Genomic DNA, 17,855 nt, shown 5'->3' on the forward strand with positions numbered 1-17,855 from the left:
CTATGAGGTTTAGGTCAGGCGAGTTTGCTGGCCAATCAAGCGCAGTGATACTGTGGTTATTAAACCAGGTATTGGTGCTTTTGGCAGTGTGGGCAGGTGCCAAGTCCTACTGGAAAATGAAATCAGCATCTCCATAAACCTTGTCAGCAGAGGGTAGCATGAAGTGCTCAAAAATTTCCTGCTAGACGGCTGCGTTGACTCTTTTATTTCAGTTATTTCATTTTCACATATGGTTTGCTATAACAATTGCCATGATATTTACCCACTGACCAACAGACGAGGTGCCAGGGAGTCTCTATGTCACAAGTTGAGGACCAAAGGCTTAAATTTCATTAGCTCAATAATCTTAATTTCCAGTGTCTATCTCCTTTTCCTCTTTTTTAAAGGGAGTCTGTCACCAGATATCCGTATTGAACTACCAACAGGTTATTATATATTAGGCTGACCAGATTCTGACGTGTATTATGTCTTTCCACAGAGTGCCTCCTTTGAAGAGAAAAAGATTTTATTACATTTATGCAAATGAGCGTTTTGGAGCAACGAGGGCGTCACCGTTGCTCCAAAATGCTCTCTCATCATTCGCCAGTTCAACCCTACTGCGCATGCGCCGATTAGGGTGTAGGGACGCGCTCACATTCACTACACTACGGGGCCAGGCGCGAACACATCTAGTACGCTGCCTGGCCCCTGTCAATCAAAGTAAGCAGGGAGGGAGGGGTTGACCTGGGGAATGACGAAAAAGCATTTTGGAGCAATGGTGGCGCCCTCGTTGCTTCAAAATGCTAATTTGCATAAATGTAATAAAAGCTTTTTCTCTTCAAAGGAGGCACTCTAACGAAAGACATAATACATGTCAGAATCAGGTTAGCCTAATCTATAATAACCTGTTGTTAGTTCAATACGGACATCTGGTTACAGACTCCCTTTAAGCTGTTTAGGTCTCACGGTGATAGCAGGAGCAAATTCTCAATAGTTTATTCTTTCTTTCATTTAAATGATCAAGGAAAAAAGCAATAATTTAGTTTTTATAACATTTAGCACTTTTAGAATTATGGGTATATTACCCAAAAAAATCGATCCACTTTTTCTGATGAATGATAGTGACCAGTCCTATTACAATAGGCTCTCATATGATGCAATTGGCTTTTAACATTGCATCAGCTTGTATACAGTAACACTGTTGCTTTATATGGAATGCAATGCGAAATTCTCCATCGGAAACGATATTGTTCAAACGTCCCTGAACAAAATAAAGAACAAATACACTATATCCACTTGCCGCTCGGTCGGCACAGAGTTTGCAGTGCACCTTCTCCTATGTATGCTAAAGGTATACAGTATCTGTTTTTTTTTTTGTAAAATAAAGAGAGGTAACCTAAGCTCCTTATAAGCTGTAGATCTACAGGTATCAGCATAACATGTGTACCCTATAAGGGGCTGTAGACTTATAGTGCCACAGCCACTGCAATGCCACTATTTTCCTCACCCAGCTATGAAAAAGCAACCATTAGTTGTGCAATTCCTATGCCAGCTATATTAAGAAAATATGCTTCTAAATTACAGACCTGAGATATCTTCGCGGTAGCTGGAAATGTCTATGGGAAGCAATGAGTGAATAATATCACTGTATTCCTGGGTTCCTACTTGCATTATTGTGCCTGCAGCAGATGGACATCAATGCCGCATGTGTTTCCTAGTTCCCTTCACAGTCTAAAGTAAGGGGAAAGTGGACGGCTCAGGTATCTGTATATTACAGGCCGTCAGTCCCATCCACCCATTCCTGTGCCAAAAATGTATCAGAGCTACTGGAAGATCCTGTTACATCAACGCAGCAACCTGTTACATTAACTCTTACTACTAAGGAAGCGGCCAATTGCAACAAGACATCTGTGTAATTCCTGTAACTCCACACCATTCGTAACCCTTCTATTAAATAATATTACATGATGTATAATAAATAGTACCTGCTTCATAGTGAGATCTGAAGTTTCTGAAGAGACCTGGGTTCAGTTGTACAACTCCTACGTGAGTCCACCAGTTTTACTGAGTGTTGAATGTGAACATATTCCTGTACTGAGTGTATAGGTCACACTGTCAACATACCCCCACTCAGTTCTGTTATCAGTAAACAGTTGAAATACAAGAGGTAGACTAGGTGGAGCTACTATCCCAAAATCTAAAAGGGACACTTAAAAGAACTGTACGACATATAGTTTTTTTTTTCCTGATTAAAACCAGATAGAGAAACATAATCCTTCTTTCTAATCTGTTTTTCGTTTTTGATTGTAGATTTTTTTATTTTGTTCTATTTTCTGTACATGATTATGGGGCAGCCATCTTGCCTGAGCGTCTATTAACAGAATATAGAGATATACTTTACAGCAGCCACATGGACCATAGGAACTTGTGACATTGACTTCTATGGGAGAGTTTTCTAGGCATTATCTGTAACGTGCAGAGGTCATTGTGCAGGGAGGAGGTGGAGGAGAGCTGTGTCTATCACCTATTGTCTATGGTGGATCCTGTGTTATCTATATATAGGTGTTACCTGTCATTGTAATGTTGCCTGTGATGATAATGAGATGGCTGCTGAGAAGTGATCTCAACAGAACAGGAAGTGTTAGTCTATTGTGAAGCTCAGTGGCCAGAGTGAAAACTGCAGAATTTTAGGATTATTTTTAATATAGTTAGTGACATAGAAAATGTAAAAAAAATCACCAAAACGTATAAAAAAAAAATATTTTAACATAAAAACTTGATTTAAACAATTGGTAATTTTCTTATGACACATTCCCTTTAAAAAAAAAGGTTGGACTCATCCTATGAAAGTCTACTTAAGCAAATAGGTGTAGGTATTTTTACAGTGGAAGGAGTTTGTTTAGTTAATCTGTGTCTGGTTACCTAGAGTTAAGGCTCCAATCAAACAAAAATAACTTAAAAGTGAATTATCTAGACATTTGTCGGAGTTATGCATTTTAAAAAAAATTGGTAATCTTTGTGTTACAGCGTGTCCCACCCGGTCTATCGATTTTCACAATAGGGAAGTGGAATGGCTCTCTCAGCTTGATTGTGTTTTTAACGGGGCTACCACTGTGAATGTTCAAGGTGTGCCACATGATGTTTTAGCTATCCAGAAGCTCCTTAAAGATCTTCTTAAAAAATTAAAATGCATAAAAATGTTGTGGAACAAAGCGGCCTTGGAATACTATCTGAATAAGGAATTAATTCCACTTGGATTGCGTGTGCAGGTGTTTCCAATCTCTCCTTTTGACAATGACACGTTGAGGCATGTAAGCATCTAAATCGCGCTCTCGCACTTTCATTGAATTATTGATCGGCTACGAGAAAAAACGCTTGGAGGAAATTGACCAACAAATAATACCCTTACAGGATAAGCTCAAGGCGGAGCTATCTGATGAAGCTTTAAAAGGGTTTGAGGAAGGCGATATCAAAAGTGGGAAAAGGATATTAGGGAAATAAAAGCCAGGAAGTTTCAGCGGGATGTGTAAGATTTCCAACATCAGAGAGTCTACAAATGGAATCGGCGTGTGAATCAGGAATGAAAAAAACTGACTCTACATCTTCATTGGAATGTGTGAACTCAAATTCATCAAGAAATCAGACAAATAGACAGAGACCCAGACGTTATGAGACAAAGGTTACTCCAACAAAAAGGGAGCTGAAAAATCCAGATGGATCGAGTTCTCAAAAGAAGGTAAATAATCTTTCAGATAAATACCTTTTCTCAGCCCAAATATCTGTACTATCGTTGGGTCTTTCATTCAGCCCAGTGTCTGGGTTTGACCCTTTAGTGACCATAAAAGATACTTTTCTTTTTTCTCCCAAACTTTTGCTTAAAGAACAGTTTTCTAAACATGATGTCCCTGCCTCTTTTGTAGCCCAAGAGGAATTGGAAGCGCTCCAGGTACTAGAATTGTTGCTGGAGGAACAAGAGGTGAGTGATCGCAAATTCCCTCAACATATTCATCGCCGATCCACCACGTTTCCCCCCTTGTCTTTAAGTCCATCCATAGAAATGTTTGTACAGTTGGTTACGGAGGAAATACGTAAACTATAACCCAGACGTGAACATGATAATTTATCTAAAGAACAAAGGTTGGCATTGAGACAGCTATGTAGTATGAAAGATTTTATCTTCAAACCGGCAGACAAGGGTGGAAATGTGGTGGTCTGGCCAGTAGAGTTATAGGAAGCCGAGGTGAATAGACAACTAAGAGACGTAAATTTTTACGAAAAACTCCATTGTAACCCAACTGAAAAGTTCAAAACAAATTTGTTCCATATCCTTGAGACTGTTTTTCCCCAGATATTTGTAATGGCAGGAAGGAGGTGAAGGGAAAGTGAGCCCTAATCTACCCACCGCCCTGTCCCTGCCTACTTGCAACGACCCGCCCTAGGCGACGAGGTACAACTGGGCGGCGGTCCCTACGCTGGCTAAGTGCACAGGAAGACAAACAGGGAACACGCAAGGGAAGGGGCAGTAGCCACGGGACGCCACGAGGAAACGGGGCGGCGAACGAACAGTCAGGACCAGGACGAAGTGAGTACACCCGAGCGGACACGGAGACAGAAGCAAGCCAGGGCAAGCAAAGCAGGTCAAGCAGAACTGCAGCAAGGCAGAAGCACGGCAGAAGCAGGCTGGAGCAAGCAGCAGTGGGGCCAGGAATCCAAAAGAATTACAAGCACTGAGGGAGAGCACAGGGCAGGTAATAAAGGGCAGGGGGCGGAGCTAACTCCGAGAGACCAGGCCGCGATAGGCTCTCCCACTCCTGAGCCTGCCACCCTGGTTGGTGGGAGAAGGTGTCAGTCGAACAGGTCTGGCCTCAGGTGTGGATTGATTAATCCCAGGAGTGTAGCTAGATGAAGTACCTGGCAGATCCCTAACAGTACTCCCCCTTTTATGAGGGGCCACCGGACCCTTACTAAGGGGACCCGGTTTAGTGGGGAAGAGGAGGTGGAACCTCCTGATCAATACCCCAGCGTGAACATCACGGGCAGGTACCCAAGTCCTCTCCTCCGGCCCGTATCCTCTCCAATGGACCAGGTACTGGAGGGAGCCCTGGACCATCCTACTGTCCATAATCTTGGCCACCTCGAATTCCACCCCCTCAGGGGTGAGAACGGGAACAGGAGGTTTCCTCGAGGGGGACCAGGACGGGGAGCAGCGTTTAAGGAGGGAGGCATGGAAGACGTCATGTATGCGAAAGGATGGGGGGAGCTCCAGACGGAAGGATACAGGGTTGAGGACTTCAATGATCTTATAAGGTCCAATAAATCGGGGAGCAAACTTCCTGGACGGGACCTTAAGGCGCAAGTTCCTGGACGACAACCAGACCAAATCCCCGACGACAAACCGGGGGTTAGCAGAACGTCTACTATCCGCCTGAATCTTTTGTGCGCTCTGGGACGCCTCTAGGTTCTTCTGAACCTGGGCCCAGACAGTGCACAGTTCCCGATGAACCTCCTCTACCTCAGGATTATTGGAACAACCAGGGGAGACGGAGGAGAACCTAGGGTTAAACCCGAAATTACAGAAAAACGGGGAGACCCCTGACGAGTTACTGACCCGGTTATTCAGGGAAAATTCAGCAAGGGGAAGGAATGAGACCCAATCTAATTGACAGTCAGAGATGAAACACCTTAAATATTGTTCCAGGGATTGGTTGGTCCTTTCCGTTTGGCCATTGGTTTCGGGATGGAAGGCGGAGGAGAAGGACAGATCAATCTCCAACTTTTTACAAAAAGCTCTCCAAAATAAGGAAACAAATTGTACCCCTCTGTCAGAAACGATATTGACTGGGGCCCCATGGAGACGCAGGATGTGTTTCACAAACAAAGAAGCTAACGTCTTGGCGTTAGGTAGCTTCTTAAGGGGCACAAAGTGGCACATCTTGCTGAAGCGGTCGACTACCACCCACACCACCGACTTGCCCTGAGATGGAGGCAAATCGGTGATAAAATCCATGGAGATATGGGTCCAAGGTCTCTGGGGAATGGGCAAGGAACGTAGTAGGCCCGCAGGTCGGGACCTAGGGGTTTTGGACCTAGCGCAAACCTCACAAGCGGCGACGTAAGCCCTAACATCTTTAGGCAACCCAGGCCACCAATAGTTTCTGGTAATGAGGTGTTTGGTGCCCAAGATGCCAGGATGACCGGATAGAGCGGAGTCATGGTTTTCCCTGAGTACCCTCAGCCGGTATTGCAGGGGAACAAACAGTTTGTCCCCAGGGACGTTCCCGGGAGCTGCACCCTGATCAGCCGCGATATCAGAAGCTAAATCAGAATCCGTGGCAGAGACGATTATACCAGGGGGTAAAATACAAGCGGGATCCTTCTCGGAAGGAGGATTGGCCATGAAACTACGTGACAGAGCGTCAGCCTTAATATTCTTGGACCCAGCCCTATAGGTAACCAAGAAATTAAATCTGGTAAAGAATAGTGCCCACCGAGCTTGTCTAGGATTAAGCCTCCGGGCCGATTCTAGGAAAACCAGATTCTTGTGATCCGTAAGGACCGTTACCTGGTGTCTGGCCCCCTCCAGGAAGTGCCGCCACTCCTCAAAAGCCCATTTAATGGCTAGAAGTTCGCGGTTGCCAATATCATAGTTACTCTCCGTGGGCGAAAACTTCCTAGAGAAGTAAGCACAGGGGCGGAGATGGGTGAGGGAGCTGGTACCCTGGGACAGGACGGCCCCCACTCCCACCTCGGAAGCGTCAACCTCCACAATAAATGGCTCCTCTTGGTTGGGCTGAATCAGCACGGGGGCTGAGATAAAGCACTTCTTGAGAGTCTCAAAGGCCTGGACGGCCTCAGGGGGCCAATGGAGGACATCGGCACCCTTGCGGGTAAGGTCCGTAAGAGGCTTAGCGACGACCGAGAAGTTGGCAATAAATCTCCTGTAATAGTTGGCGAACCCTAAAAAACACTGTAACGCCTTAAGGGAGGCAGGTTGGACCCATTCCGCCACAGCTTGAACCTTGGCAGGGTCCATGCGGAATTCATGAGGAGTGAGGATTTGCCCTAAAAATGGTATCTCCTGTACCCCAAAGACACATTTTTCAGTCTTAGCAAACAGATTATTCTCCCGAAGGACCTGGAGCACCTTCCTGACATGCTCCACGTGGGAGGACCAGTCCTTGGAAAACACCAGTATGTCATCAAGGTACACAACAAGAAAATTACCCAGGTACTCTCTCAGGATTTCATTAATAAAATTCTGGAAGACAGCAGGGGCATTACACAACCCAAAGGGCATGACCAGGTATTCGAAATGACCCTCGGGTGTGTTGAACGCAGTTTTCCACTCATCCCCCTCTTTGATGCGGATAAGGTTATATGCCCCCCGTAGATCGAACTTAGAAAACCATTGGGCTCCCTGAACCTGATTAAAAAGATCCGGAATCAAAGGAAGTGGGTACTGGTTCCTTACGGTGACCTTATTCAGGTTACGATAATCAATGCACGGCCTAAGACCACCATCCTTCTTCCCCACGAAGAAGAAGCCAGCACCTACAGGAGAAGTCGAGGGGCGAATGAAACCCTTGGCCAGGCATTCTTGGATATACACCCTCATCGCTTCACGTTCAGGACATGAAAGATTAAATATCCTACCCTTAGGAAGCTTGGCATCAGGCACCAAATCGATAGCGCAATCGTAATCTCTATGGGGGGGCAACACCTCGGAGGCCTCCTTAGAAAACACATCGGCGAAGTCCTGAACAAACTCAGGAAGTGTGTTTACCTCCTCCCGGGGAGAAATAGAGTTAACAGAAAGACATGACATCAGACATTCATTACCCCATTTGGTGAGATCCCCAGTATTCCAATCAAATGTGGGATTATGCAACTGCAACCAGGGAAGGCCTAAAACCAGATCAGACGATAATCCCTGCATCACCAGTACAGAGCACTGCTCCAAATGCATGGAGCCAACCAGGAGTTCAAAAACAGGAGTATGCTGAGTAAAATAACCATTAGCAAGGGGTGTTGAGTCGATTCCTACTACAGGGATAGGATAAGGTAAATCAATACAAGGCATCTTTAGAGACATAGCAAATTCCACAGACATGATATTAGCAGATGAGCCAGAATCCACGAAAGCACTGCCCGTGGCAGACCGGCCAGCAAACGAGACCTGAAAGGGAAGCAAAATTTTATTGCGTTTCACATTAACGGGAAATACCTGTGCGCCCAAGTGACCTCCCCGATGATCACTTAGGCGCGGAAGTTTTCCGGCTTCTTATTCTTGCGCCTGGGACAGGTGTTCAGTAGATGCTTGTCGTCCCCACAGTAGAAGCAGAGACCATTCATTCTGCGAAACTCCCTACGTTGTCGAGGGGACATGGAGGCCCCGAGTTGCATAGGTACCTCCGAGTCCTCCGTGGAGGGGCGAGGAGACGGGACCTCGGGGGGAATCGCAGAAAAGTCAGAGGGGAGCACACTGAAGCGTTCTAGCTGACGTTCCCTGAGACGTCGGTCAAGTCGTACTGCTAGGGCCATAACCTGGTCAAGGGAGTCAGGCGAGGGGTAGCTAACCAGCAGATCCTTCAGGGCGTCAGATAATCCTAACCTAAACTGGCACCTTAGGGCCGGATCGTTCCACTGAGAAGCTACGCACCACTTCCTAAAATCAGAACAGTATTCCTCAACCGGTCTTCTACCCTGACGTAAGGTCACCAGCTGACTCTCGGCTAAAGCAGTCCTGTCAGTCTCGTCGTAAATGAGTCCGAGGGCAGAGAAAAAACGATCAACAGAGGAAAGTTCAGGGGCGTCAGGAGCCAAGGAGAAGGCCCACTCTTGGGGCCCTTCCTGGAGTCGGGATATGATGATACCCACCCGCTGGTTCTCGGAACCTGAGGAGTGGGGCTTTAGGCGGAAATACAGTCTGCAACTCTCCCGGAAGGAGAGAAACGTCTTACGGTCCCCTGAAAACCGGTCAGGTAACTTGAGGTCGGGTTCTAGAGGTGAGGTGAGGGGTACTACTAAAGCAGCATCACCCTGATTGACCCTTTGGGCCAGGGCCTGGACCTGTAGGGAGAGGCCCTGCATCTGCTGGGTCAGGGTCTCAAGGGGGTCCATGATAGCGTCAGCATAGGAGAAATGGTAGACTAGGTAAGGGCTTGTAATTATGTAATGGCAGGAAGGAGGTGAAGGGAAAGTGAGCCCTAATCTACCCACCGCCCTGTCCCTGCCTACTTGCAACGACCCGCCCTAGGCGACGAGGTACAACTGGGCGGCGGTCCCTACGCTGGCTAAGTGCACAGGAAGACAAACAGGGAACACACAAGGGAAGGGGCAGTAGCCACGGGACGCCACGAGGAAACGGGGCGGCGAACGAACAGTCAGGACCAGGACGAAGTGAGTACACCCGAGCGGACACGGAGACAGAAGCAAGCCAGGGCAAGCAAAGCAGGTCAAGCAGAACTGCAGCAAGGCAGAAGCACGGCAGAAGCAGGCTGGAGCAAGCAGCAGTGGGGCCAGGAATCCAAAAGAATTACAAGCACTGAGGGAGAGCACAGGGCAGGTAATAAAGGGCAGGGGGCGGAGCTAACTCCGAGAGACCAGGCCGCGATAGGCTCTCCCACTCCTGAGCCTGCCACCCTGGTTGGTGGGAGAAGGTGTCAGTCGAACAGGTCTGGCCTCAGGTGTGGATTGATTAATCCCAGGAGTGTAGCTAGATGAAGTACCTGGCAGATCCCTAACAATATTATTACCAAAACAATCTTGGAGGATTTAAAAGTACAATTTACAAACATACCTACATTGTACCTCTTTCCCAAAGTATATAAAGATTTGACAAGACCAAGGGGCGTAACTAGGAAAGACTGGGCCCCATAGCAAACTTTTGACTGGGCCCCCCACCCTCCCCTGGGTATCACACAACCCCCCCTTGTAGATAGTGCCTCCCTATAGATTCCGACACACAGCGCCCCTTATAGATAGCACCATACAGCCCCCTGTAGATAACATCATGCAGCCCCCTGTAGATAACGTCATACAGCCCCCTTGTAGATAACGCCATACAGCCCTCCCCTGTAGATAACGTCATACAGCCCTCCCCCTGTAGATAACGCCATACAGCCCTCCCCCTGTAGATAACGCCATTCAGCCCTCCCCCTGTAGATAACGGCATACAGCCCCCCTGTAGATAATGTCATACAGCCCCCTGTAGATAACGCCACACAGCCCTCCCCTTTAAATAACGTCATACAGCCCCAGACCCTCCCTTGAGATAACGCCATACAGCCCTAAACCCCACCTGTAGGTAATGCCATGCAGCCCCCAACCCCCCCCCCAAAAAACGGCCTATAGTTTGTCCTACAGAAGACATGCATCCCCTATCCACAGGATAGGGGATACATGTGTGATCGCTGGCAGTGATAAGGAGACCGTGGGACCGAAAGTCCCCCGAAGTTCTTCCATGACAAACCTCGGACTTCCGGGGTCTGCACAGTTCAATAAAAATGAAAGGAGCGCTGGTCACGCATGCGCACAAGCGCGACCGGTGCACAATTAATTTCTATGGAGCTGCCGACAGACTCCGGAAGTCCGAGGTCTGTCATGGAGAACTTCGAGGGACTTTCGGACTTTCCCAGCGATCCCACATGTATCCCCTTTCCTGTGGATAGGGGATGCATGTCTTTTGTAGGAACAACCTTTTCAGTGGCGTCGCGCTGTAGCAGGAGCCTCTAGCAGGAGGCTGCTAGCAGAGCCTCCGGCCATGGGAAGGGGGGCCCATGCCATGGCATGCTGCGGGCCCCGTAGCAGCCGCTATGGCTCCTACAGCTGTAGTTACGCCACTGACAAGACCCCCAGGATGTCCTATAGTGTCAGGATGTGGAATTCTATGTGAAACTGTCTGCCGTTTCTTGGATTTCTATTTAAGACCTAGTGTAGGGAGTTTGCCCTCTAATGTCCAAGATTCAGCGTATGTTCTCAAACTTTTGGATGGTATAACTTTGGAGGAGGACATGTACCTGGTGTCTTTGAGTCACTCTACACATGTATTGAACCCATGGCCTACGGGCTGTAAAGTTCTTTTTGGAAATGAGGAATTTATATAAAGACCTGGTGGAGTTACTGGTCTTACTGATGGAATCTGTACTCTGTCACAACTATTTTATTATTAGATATTATTTACACCGTAGGGGGACTGCGATGGGGGCAACATGTGCATCCTCGTATGCCAATCTGGTTTTAGGCTTATGGGATCGTGAGATTGTGCAGAACCTTATGGATGGTCTGAGTAGCCAGGTAGCCACATGGATGATGTTCATAGACAATGTTCTTTTCGTTTGGCAGGTCTCCCGCGTAGAATTAGATTAATTTATTCTTCTTTTGAATCAAATCCATATAAATATCAAATTACTCATTCCATTAGTAAGCAACAAACGGAATTTCTCTACATCAAGTTGGCTGTGCTGGACAATAGGCATTTAAGTACAACCATCTTCGGGAAAGCAAGAGCGGTTAATTCTTTATTGCACGCCTCCTCATTTCATCCACCTCACATTGTGCATTCCATCCCCACAGGTCAATTTCTGAGGGCAAAATGAGTTTGTGACTCTCATGGAAATTTTGAAGAACAGGCCTCAAATCTTTAACGAAGATTCAGACAACGTAGCTATAGAAATATGGGCAATGAGAAAGGTTGCCAAAGAGCCAAGAGTACTAACCGTGACACTTTGCTGTTACAAAAGTTACGTAGACCTAAGGGTGATAGGGTAGGATTCATTACTGATTGTAACATCCAGTGGCAGAGTTTGAATGAGATTTTTTCACAATTCTGGCCAATTTTACAATCTGATCCCGATTTGAGGGGTGTTCTTCCCAATCGACCACTGATGGTGGTGAAAAGAACCAAAGCATTAAGAGATATGCTTGTACACAGCCATTATGTATCTCCTTGCCCTAAACTTTTTGGTTCATCGGGCCCAGAATGGGTCTCTTTTTCCATGTGGCCATTGCTCTATATGTGGCATGATTGTGCGGACTGACACATTTTGTGATTCGTCAGGATACGATGAATCCAAAATTGTGCATTTCATCAATTGTGGGACCACTGGGGTGATATATCATGCTACGTGCCCCTGTGGTTTGATATATGTGGGCATGACCACACAAGATATATGACCTACAAATGTGTATATCTGTAAGGCCATGGAAATCCCTAGATAAAGGGTAAAACCTTGTGTAAAGATACAAATATAGTATATAAATGACAATCGAGTAAGATCATCAGTAACGTGAAGGACGAAGGCATTCCGCCTAAACGCGTGTCGGGTCTGACGTCTCTCTCTTTGCAGAGGCAATACCATGGGTATGTTCCATCATCTTTTTTATGCAGTTCTGTTTAGGCCTTTTCCTTCACGTTACTGATGATCTTGATTGTCATTTATATACTATACCTGTAACTTTAAATGTGGTTTCACCTAGTACCTAGGGATCTCCATGGCCTTACAGAAACACACATTTGTGTTCTATTTCCATTTGCTGTGTATTTCATGCCCCTGTTGCATTATTACTTATACATGCTTTCTGCATAGACAGACGTCTCTTTCATGCTTTGCATGACTCATGTTTTAAATTGTTTGTATTCCAAATAAAGTTTGTATTTTTCTATACTTTTTGTGTTAATTGTACCCCTTGTTTGTAGTTCATTTACTGATTATTGTGTGTCAATGCACCAAGTCAAACTTGGTAACTTGGTTTGAACATGTTCTTGTCAACACATGGTTTATAGTGGACACTTTATTATGTGTACATTGGCAAGATTTTTCCTGAATGTGCCAATAGGTTGTGATGACCACACAAGAGTTTAGAGTGCAGATTCAAGAACACGCCAAGGATATTAGGGCGGCAGCCAAATTGGACCCCCAAGATAGGGACAAACTTATTAACTCGAAACAAATACCCAAACACTTCAGAGAAAGACATATGGGTAGGTGGCAAGATTTGAAAATTCATGGAATTGATAGGTTCTCTCTGGGTTCTCGAGGAGGGAATTTATTTAAACGTTTGGAACTAATTGAATGTCGTTGGATTGTCAAGCTACGTTCTCAATCTCCATTGGGTCTCAATAAAAAGGTAGAATTTGTCCCTTCTCTATAGTGTGGGTTCTTTCATATTGAACATTGCCAGTGGTATCCATTTATTTACCTATGTAGAGGTGGTAGATTTGTTTTTAGGGGGTTTGTTGTTTTTTTTGTAGCAATTTGTAGGACATGTGTGGCTTGGGCCTTGTTGGGTCGATGCGATGGCTTGTAAGACTATGATTGTCTTTATTTATTTTTCTGAGTAATTTTATATTCTATTTTTATTCAAGGGGTGTTGAGTCGATTCCTACTACAGGGATAGGATAAGGTAAATCAATACAAGGCATCTTTAGAGACATAGCAAATTCCACAGACATGATATTAGCAGATGAGCCAGAATCCACGAAAGCACTGCCCGTGGCAGACCGGCCAGCAAACGAGACCTGAAAGGGAAGCAAAATTTTATTGCGTTTCACATTAACGGGAAATACCTGTGCGCCCAAGTGACCTCCCCGATGATCACTTAGGCGCGGAAGTTTTCCGGCTTCTTATTCTTGCGCCTGGGACAGGTGTTCAGTAGATGCTTGTCGTCCCCACAGTAGAAGCAGAGACCATTCATTCTGCGAAACTCCCTACGTTGTCGAGGGGACATGGAGGCCCCGAGTTGCATAGGTACCTCCGAGTCCTCCGTGGAGGGGCGAGGAGACGGGACCTCGGGGGGAATCGCAGAAAAGTCAGAGGGGAGCACACTGAAGCGTTCTAGCTGACGTTCCCTGAGACGTCGGTCAAGTCGTACTGCTAGGGCCATAACCTGGTCAAGGGAGTCAGGCGAGGGGTAGCTAACCAGCAGATCCTTCAGGGCGTCAGATAATCCTAACCTAAACTGGCACCTTAGGGCCGGATCGTTCCACTGAGAAGCTACGCACCACTTCCTAAAATCAGAACAGTATTCCTCAACCGGTCTTCTACCCTGACGTAAGGTCACCAGCTGACTCTCGGCTAAAGCAGTCCTGTCAGTCTCGTCGTAAATGAGTCCGAGGGCAGAGAAAAAACGATCAACAGAGGAAAGTTCAGGGGCGTCAGGAGCCAAGGAGAAGGCCCACTCTTGGGGCCCTTCCTGGAGTCGGGATATGATGATACCCACCCGCTGGTTCTCGGAACCTGAGGAGTGGGGCTTTAGGCGGAAATACAGTCTGCAACTCTCCCGGAAGGAGAGAAACGTCTTACGGTCCCCTGAAAACCGGTCAGGTAACTTGAGGTCGGGTTCTAGAGGTGAGGTGAGGGGTACTACTAAAGCAGCGTCACCCTGATTGACCCTTTGGGCCAGGGCCTGGACCTGTAGGGAGAGGCCCTGCATCTGCTGGGTCAGGGTCTCAAGGGGGTCCATGATAGCGTCAGCATAGGAGAAATGGTAGACTAGGTAAGGGCTTGTAATTATGTAATGGCAGGAAGGAGGTGAAGGGAAAGTGAGCCCTAATCTACCCACCGCCCTGTCCCTGCCTACTTGCAACGACCCGCCCTAGGCGACGAGGTACAACTGGGCGGCGGTCCCTACGCTGGCTAAGTGCACAGGAAGACAAACAGGGAACACGCAAGGGAAGGGGCAGTAGCCACGGGACGCCACGAGGAAACGGGGCGGCGAACGAACAGTCAGGACCAGGACGAAGTGAGTACACCCGAGCGGACACGGAGACAGAAGCAAGCCAGGGCAAGCAAAGCAGGTCAAGCAGAACTGCAGCAAGGCAGAAGCACGGCAGAAGCAGGCTGGAGCAAGCAGCAGTGGGGCCAGGAATCCAAAAGAATTACAAGCACTGAGGGAGAGCACAGGGCAGGTAATAAAGGGCAGGGGGCGGAGCTAACTCCGAGAGACCAGGCCGCGATAGGCTCTCCCACTCCTGAGCCTGCCACCCTGGTTGGTGGGAGAAGGTGTCAGTCGAACAGGTCTGGCCTCAGGTGTGGATTGATTAATCCCAGGAGTGTAGCTAGATGAAGTACCTGGCAGATCCCTAACAATATTATTACCAAAACAATCTTGGAGGATTTAAAAGTACAATTTACAAACATACCTACATTGTACCTCTTTCCCAAAGTATATAAAGATTTGACAAGACCAAGGGGCGTAACTAGGAAAGACTGGGCCCCATAGCAAACTTTTGACTGGGCCCCCCACCCTCCCCTGGGTATCACACAACCCCCCCTTGTAGATAGTGCCTCCCTATAGATTCCGACACACAGCGCCCCTTATAGATAGCACCATACAGCCCCCTGTAGATAACATCATGCAGCCCCCTGTAGATAACGTCATACAGCCCCCTTGTAGATAACGCCATACAGCCCTCCCCTGTAGATAACGTCATACAGCCCTCCCCCTGTAGATAACGCCATACAGCCCTCCCCCTGTAGATAACGCCATTCAGCCCTCCCCCTGTAGATAACGGCATACAGCCCCCCTGTAGATAATGTCATACAGCCCCCTGTAGATAACGCCACACAGCCCTCCCCTTTAAATAACGTCATACAGCCCCAGACCCTCCCTTGAGATAACGCCATACAGCCCTAAACCCCACCTGTAGGTAATGCCATGCAGCCCCCAACCCCCCCCCCAAAAAACGGCCTATAGTTTGTCCTACAGAAGACATGCATCCCCTATCCACAGGATAGGGGATACATGTGTGATCGCTGGCAGTGATAAGGAGACCGTGGGACCGAAAGTCCCCCGAAGTTCTTCCATGACAAACCTCGGACTTCCGGGGTCTGCACAGTTCAATAAAAATGAAAGGAGCGCTGGTCACGCATGCGCACAAGCGCGACCGGTGCACAATTAATTTCTATGGAGCTGCCGACAGACTCCGGAAGTCCGAGGTCTGTCATGGAGAACTTCGAGGGACTTTCGGACTTTCCCAGCGATCCCACATGTATCCCCTTTCCTGTGGATAGGGGATGCATGTCTTTTGTAGGAACAACCTTTTCAGTGGCGTCGCGCTGTAGCAGGAGCCTCTAGCAGGAGGCTGCTAGCAGAGCCTCCGGCCATGGGAAGGGGGGCCCATGCCATGGCATGCTGCGGGCCCCGTAGCAGCCGCTATGGCTCCTACAGCTGTAGTTACGCCACTGACAAGACCCCCAGGATGTCCTATAGTGTCAGGATGTGGAATTCTATGTGAAACTGTCTGCCGTTTCTTGGATTTCTATTTAAGACCTAGTGTAGGGAGTTTGCCCTCTAATGTCCAAGATTCAGCGTATGTTCTCAAACTTTTGGATGGTATAACTTTGGAGGAGGACATGTACCTGGTGTCTTTGAGTCACTCTACACATGTATTGAACCCATGGCCTACGGGCTGTAAAGTTCTTTTTGGAAATGAGGAATTTATATAAAGACCTGGTGGAGTTACTGGTCTTACTGATGGAATCTGTACTCTGTCACAACTATTTTATTATTAGATATTATTTACACCGTAGGGGGACTGCGATGGGGGCAACATGTGCATCCTCGTATGCCAATCTGGTTTTAGGCTTATGGGATCGTGAGATTGTGCAGAACCTTATGGATGGTCTGAGTAGCCAGGTAGCCACATGGATGATGTTCATAGACAATGTTCTTTTCGTTTGGCAGGTCTCCCGCGTAGAATTAGATTAATTTATTCTTCTTTTGAATCAAATCCATATAAATATCAAATTACTCATTCCATTAGTAAGCAACAAACGGAATTTCTCTACATCAAGTTGGCTGTGCTGGACAATAGGCATTTAAGTACAACCATCTTCGGGAAAGCAAGAGCGGTTAATTCTTTATTGCACGCCTCCTCATTTCATCCACCTCACATTGTGCATTCCATCCCCACAGGTCAATTTCTGAGGGCAAAATGAGTTTGTGACTCTCATGGAAATTTTGAAGAACAGGCCTCAAATCTTTAACGAAGATTCAGACAACGTAGCTATAGAAATATGGGCAATGAGAAAGGTTGCCAAAGAGCCAAGAGTACTAACCGTGACACTTTGCTGTTACAAAAGTTACGTAGACCTAAGGGTGATAGGGTAGGATTCATTACTGATTGTAACATCCAGTGGCAGAGTTTGAATGAGATTTTTTCACAATTCTGGCCAATTTTACAATCTGATCCCGATTTGAGGGGTGTTCTTCCCAATCGACCACTGATGGTGGTGAAAAGAACCAAAGCATTAAGAGATATGCTTGTACACAGCCATTATGTATCTCCTTGCCCTAAACTTTTTGGTTCATCGGGCCCAGAATGGGTCTCTTTTTCCATGTGGCCATTGCTCTATATGTGGCATGATTGTGCGGACTGACACATTTTGTGATTCGTCAGGATACGATGAATCCAAAATTGTGCATTTCATCAATTGTGGGACCACTGGGGTGATATATCATGCTACGTGCCCCTGTGGTTTGATATATGTGGGCATGACCACACAAGATATATGACCTACAAATGTGTATATCTGTAAGGCCATGGAAATCCCTAGATAAAGGGTAAAACCTTGTGTAAAGATACAAATATAGTATATAAATGACAATCGAGTAAGATCATCAGTAACGTGAAGGACGAAGGCATTCCGCCTAAACGCGTGTCGGGTCTGACGTCTCTCTCTTTGCAGAGGCAATACCATGGGTATGTTCCATCATCTTTTTTATGCAGTTCTGTTTAGGCCTTTTCCTTCACGTTACTGATGATCTTGATTGTCATTTATATACTATACCTGTAACTTTAAATGTGGTTTCACCTAGTACCTAGGGATCTCCATGGCCTTACAGAAACACACATTTGTGTTCTATTTCCATTT

At 46.8% G+C, this 17,855-nt stretch overlaps 1 protein-coding gene across 3 annotated transcripts in view; it reads right to left on the minus strand.

Annotated features, from left to right (window-relative positions):
* PRKAG2 (protein kinase AMP-activated non-catalytic subunit gamma 2) overlaps positions 1 to 17,855 on the minus strand; it is a 321,755-nt gene that overhangs the window by 208,000 nt on the left and 95,900 nt on the right. Inside the window, exon 1 of one of the 3 annotated variants that reach the window (XM_075827367.1) lies at positions 1,965 to 2,057. The exons of 1 other annotated variant lie outside the window; for it this stretch is intronic. In XM_075827367.1, the coding sequence (XP_075683482.1) occupies positions 1,965 to 1,973 (9 nt within the window). In that variant the 5' untranslated portion in view covers positions 1,974 to 2,057. Of the gene's footprint in view, positions 1 to 1,565; positions 1,666 to 1,964; positions 2,058 to 17,855 lie in introns of those variants that run through there. One more of the 3 variants, XM_075827368.1, reaches the window with a different exon arrangement.

Source organism: Rhinoderma darwinii, chromosome 5 (genome assembly GCF_050947455.1).
Source record: "Rhinoderma darwinii isolate aRhiDar2 chromosome 5, aRhiDar2.hap1, whole genome shotgun sequence".
Taxonomy (NCBI): domain Eukaryota; kingdom Metazoa; phylum Chordata; class Amphibia; order Anura; family Rhinodermatidae; genus Rhinoderma; species Rhinoderma darwinii.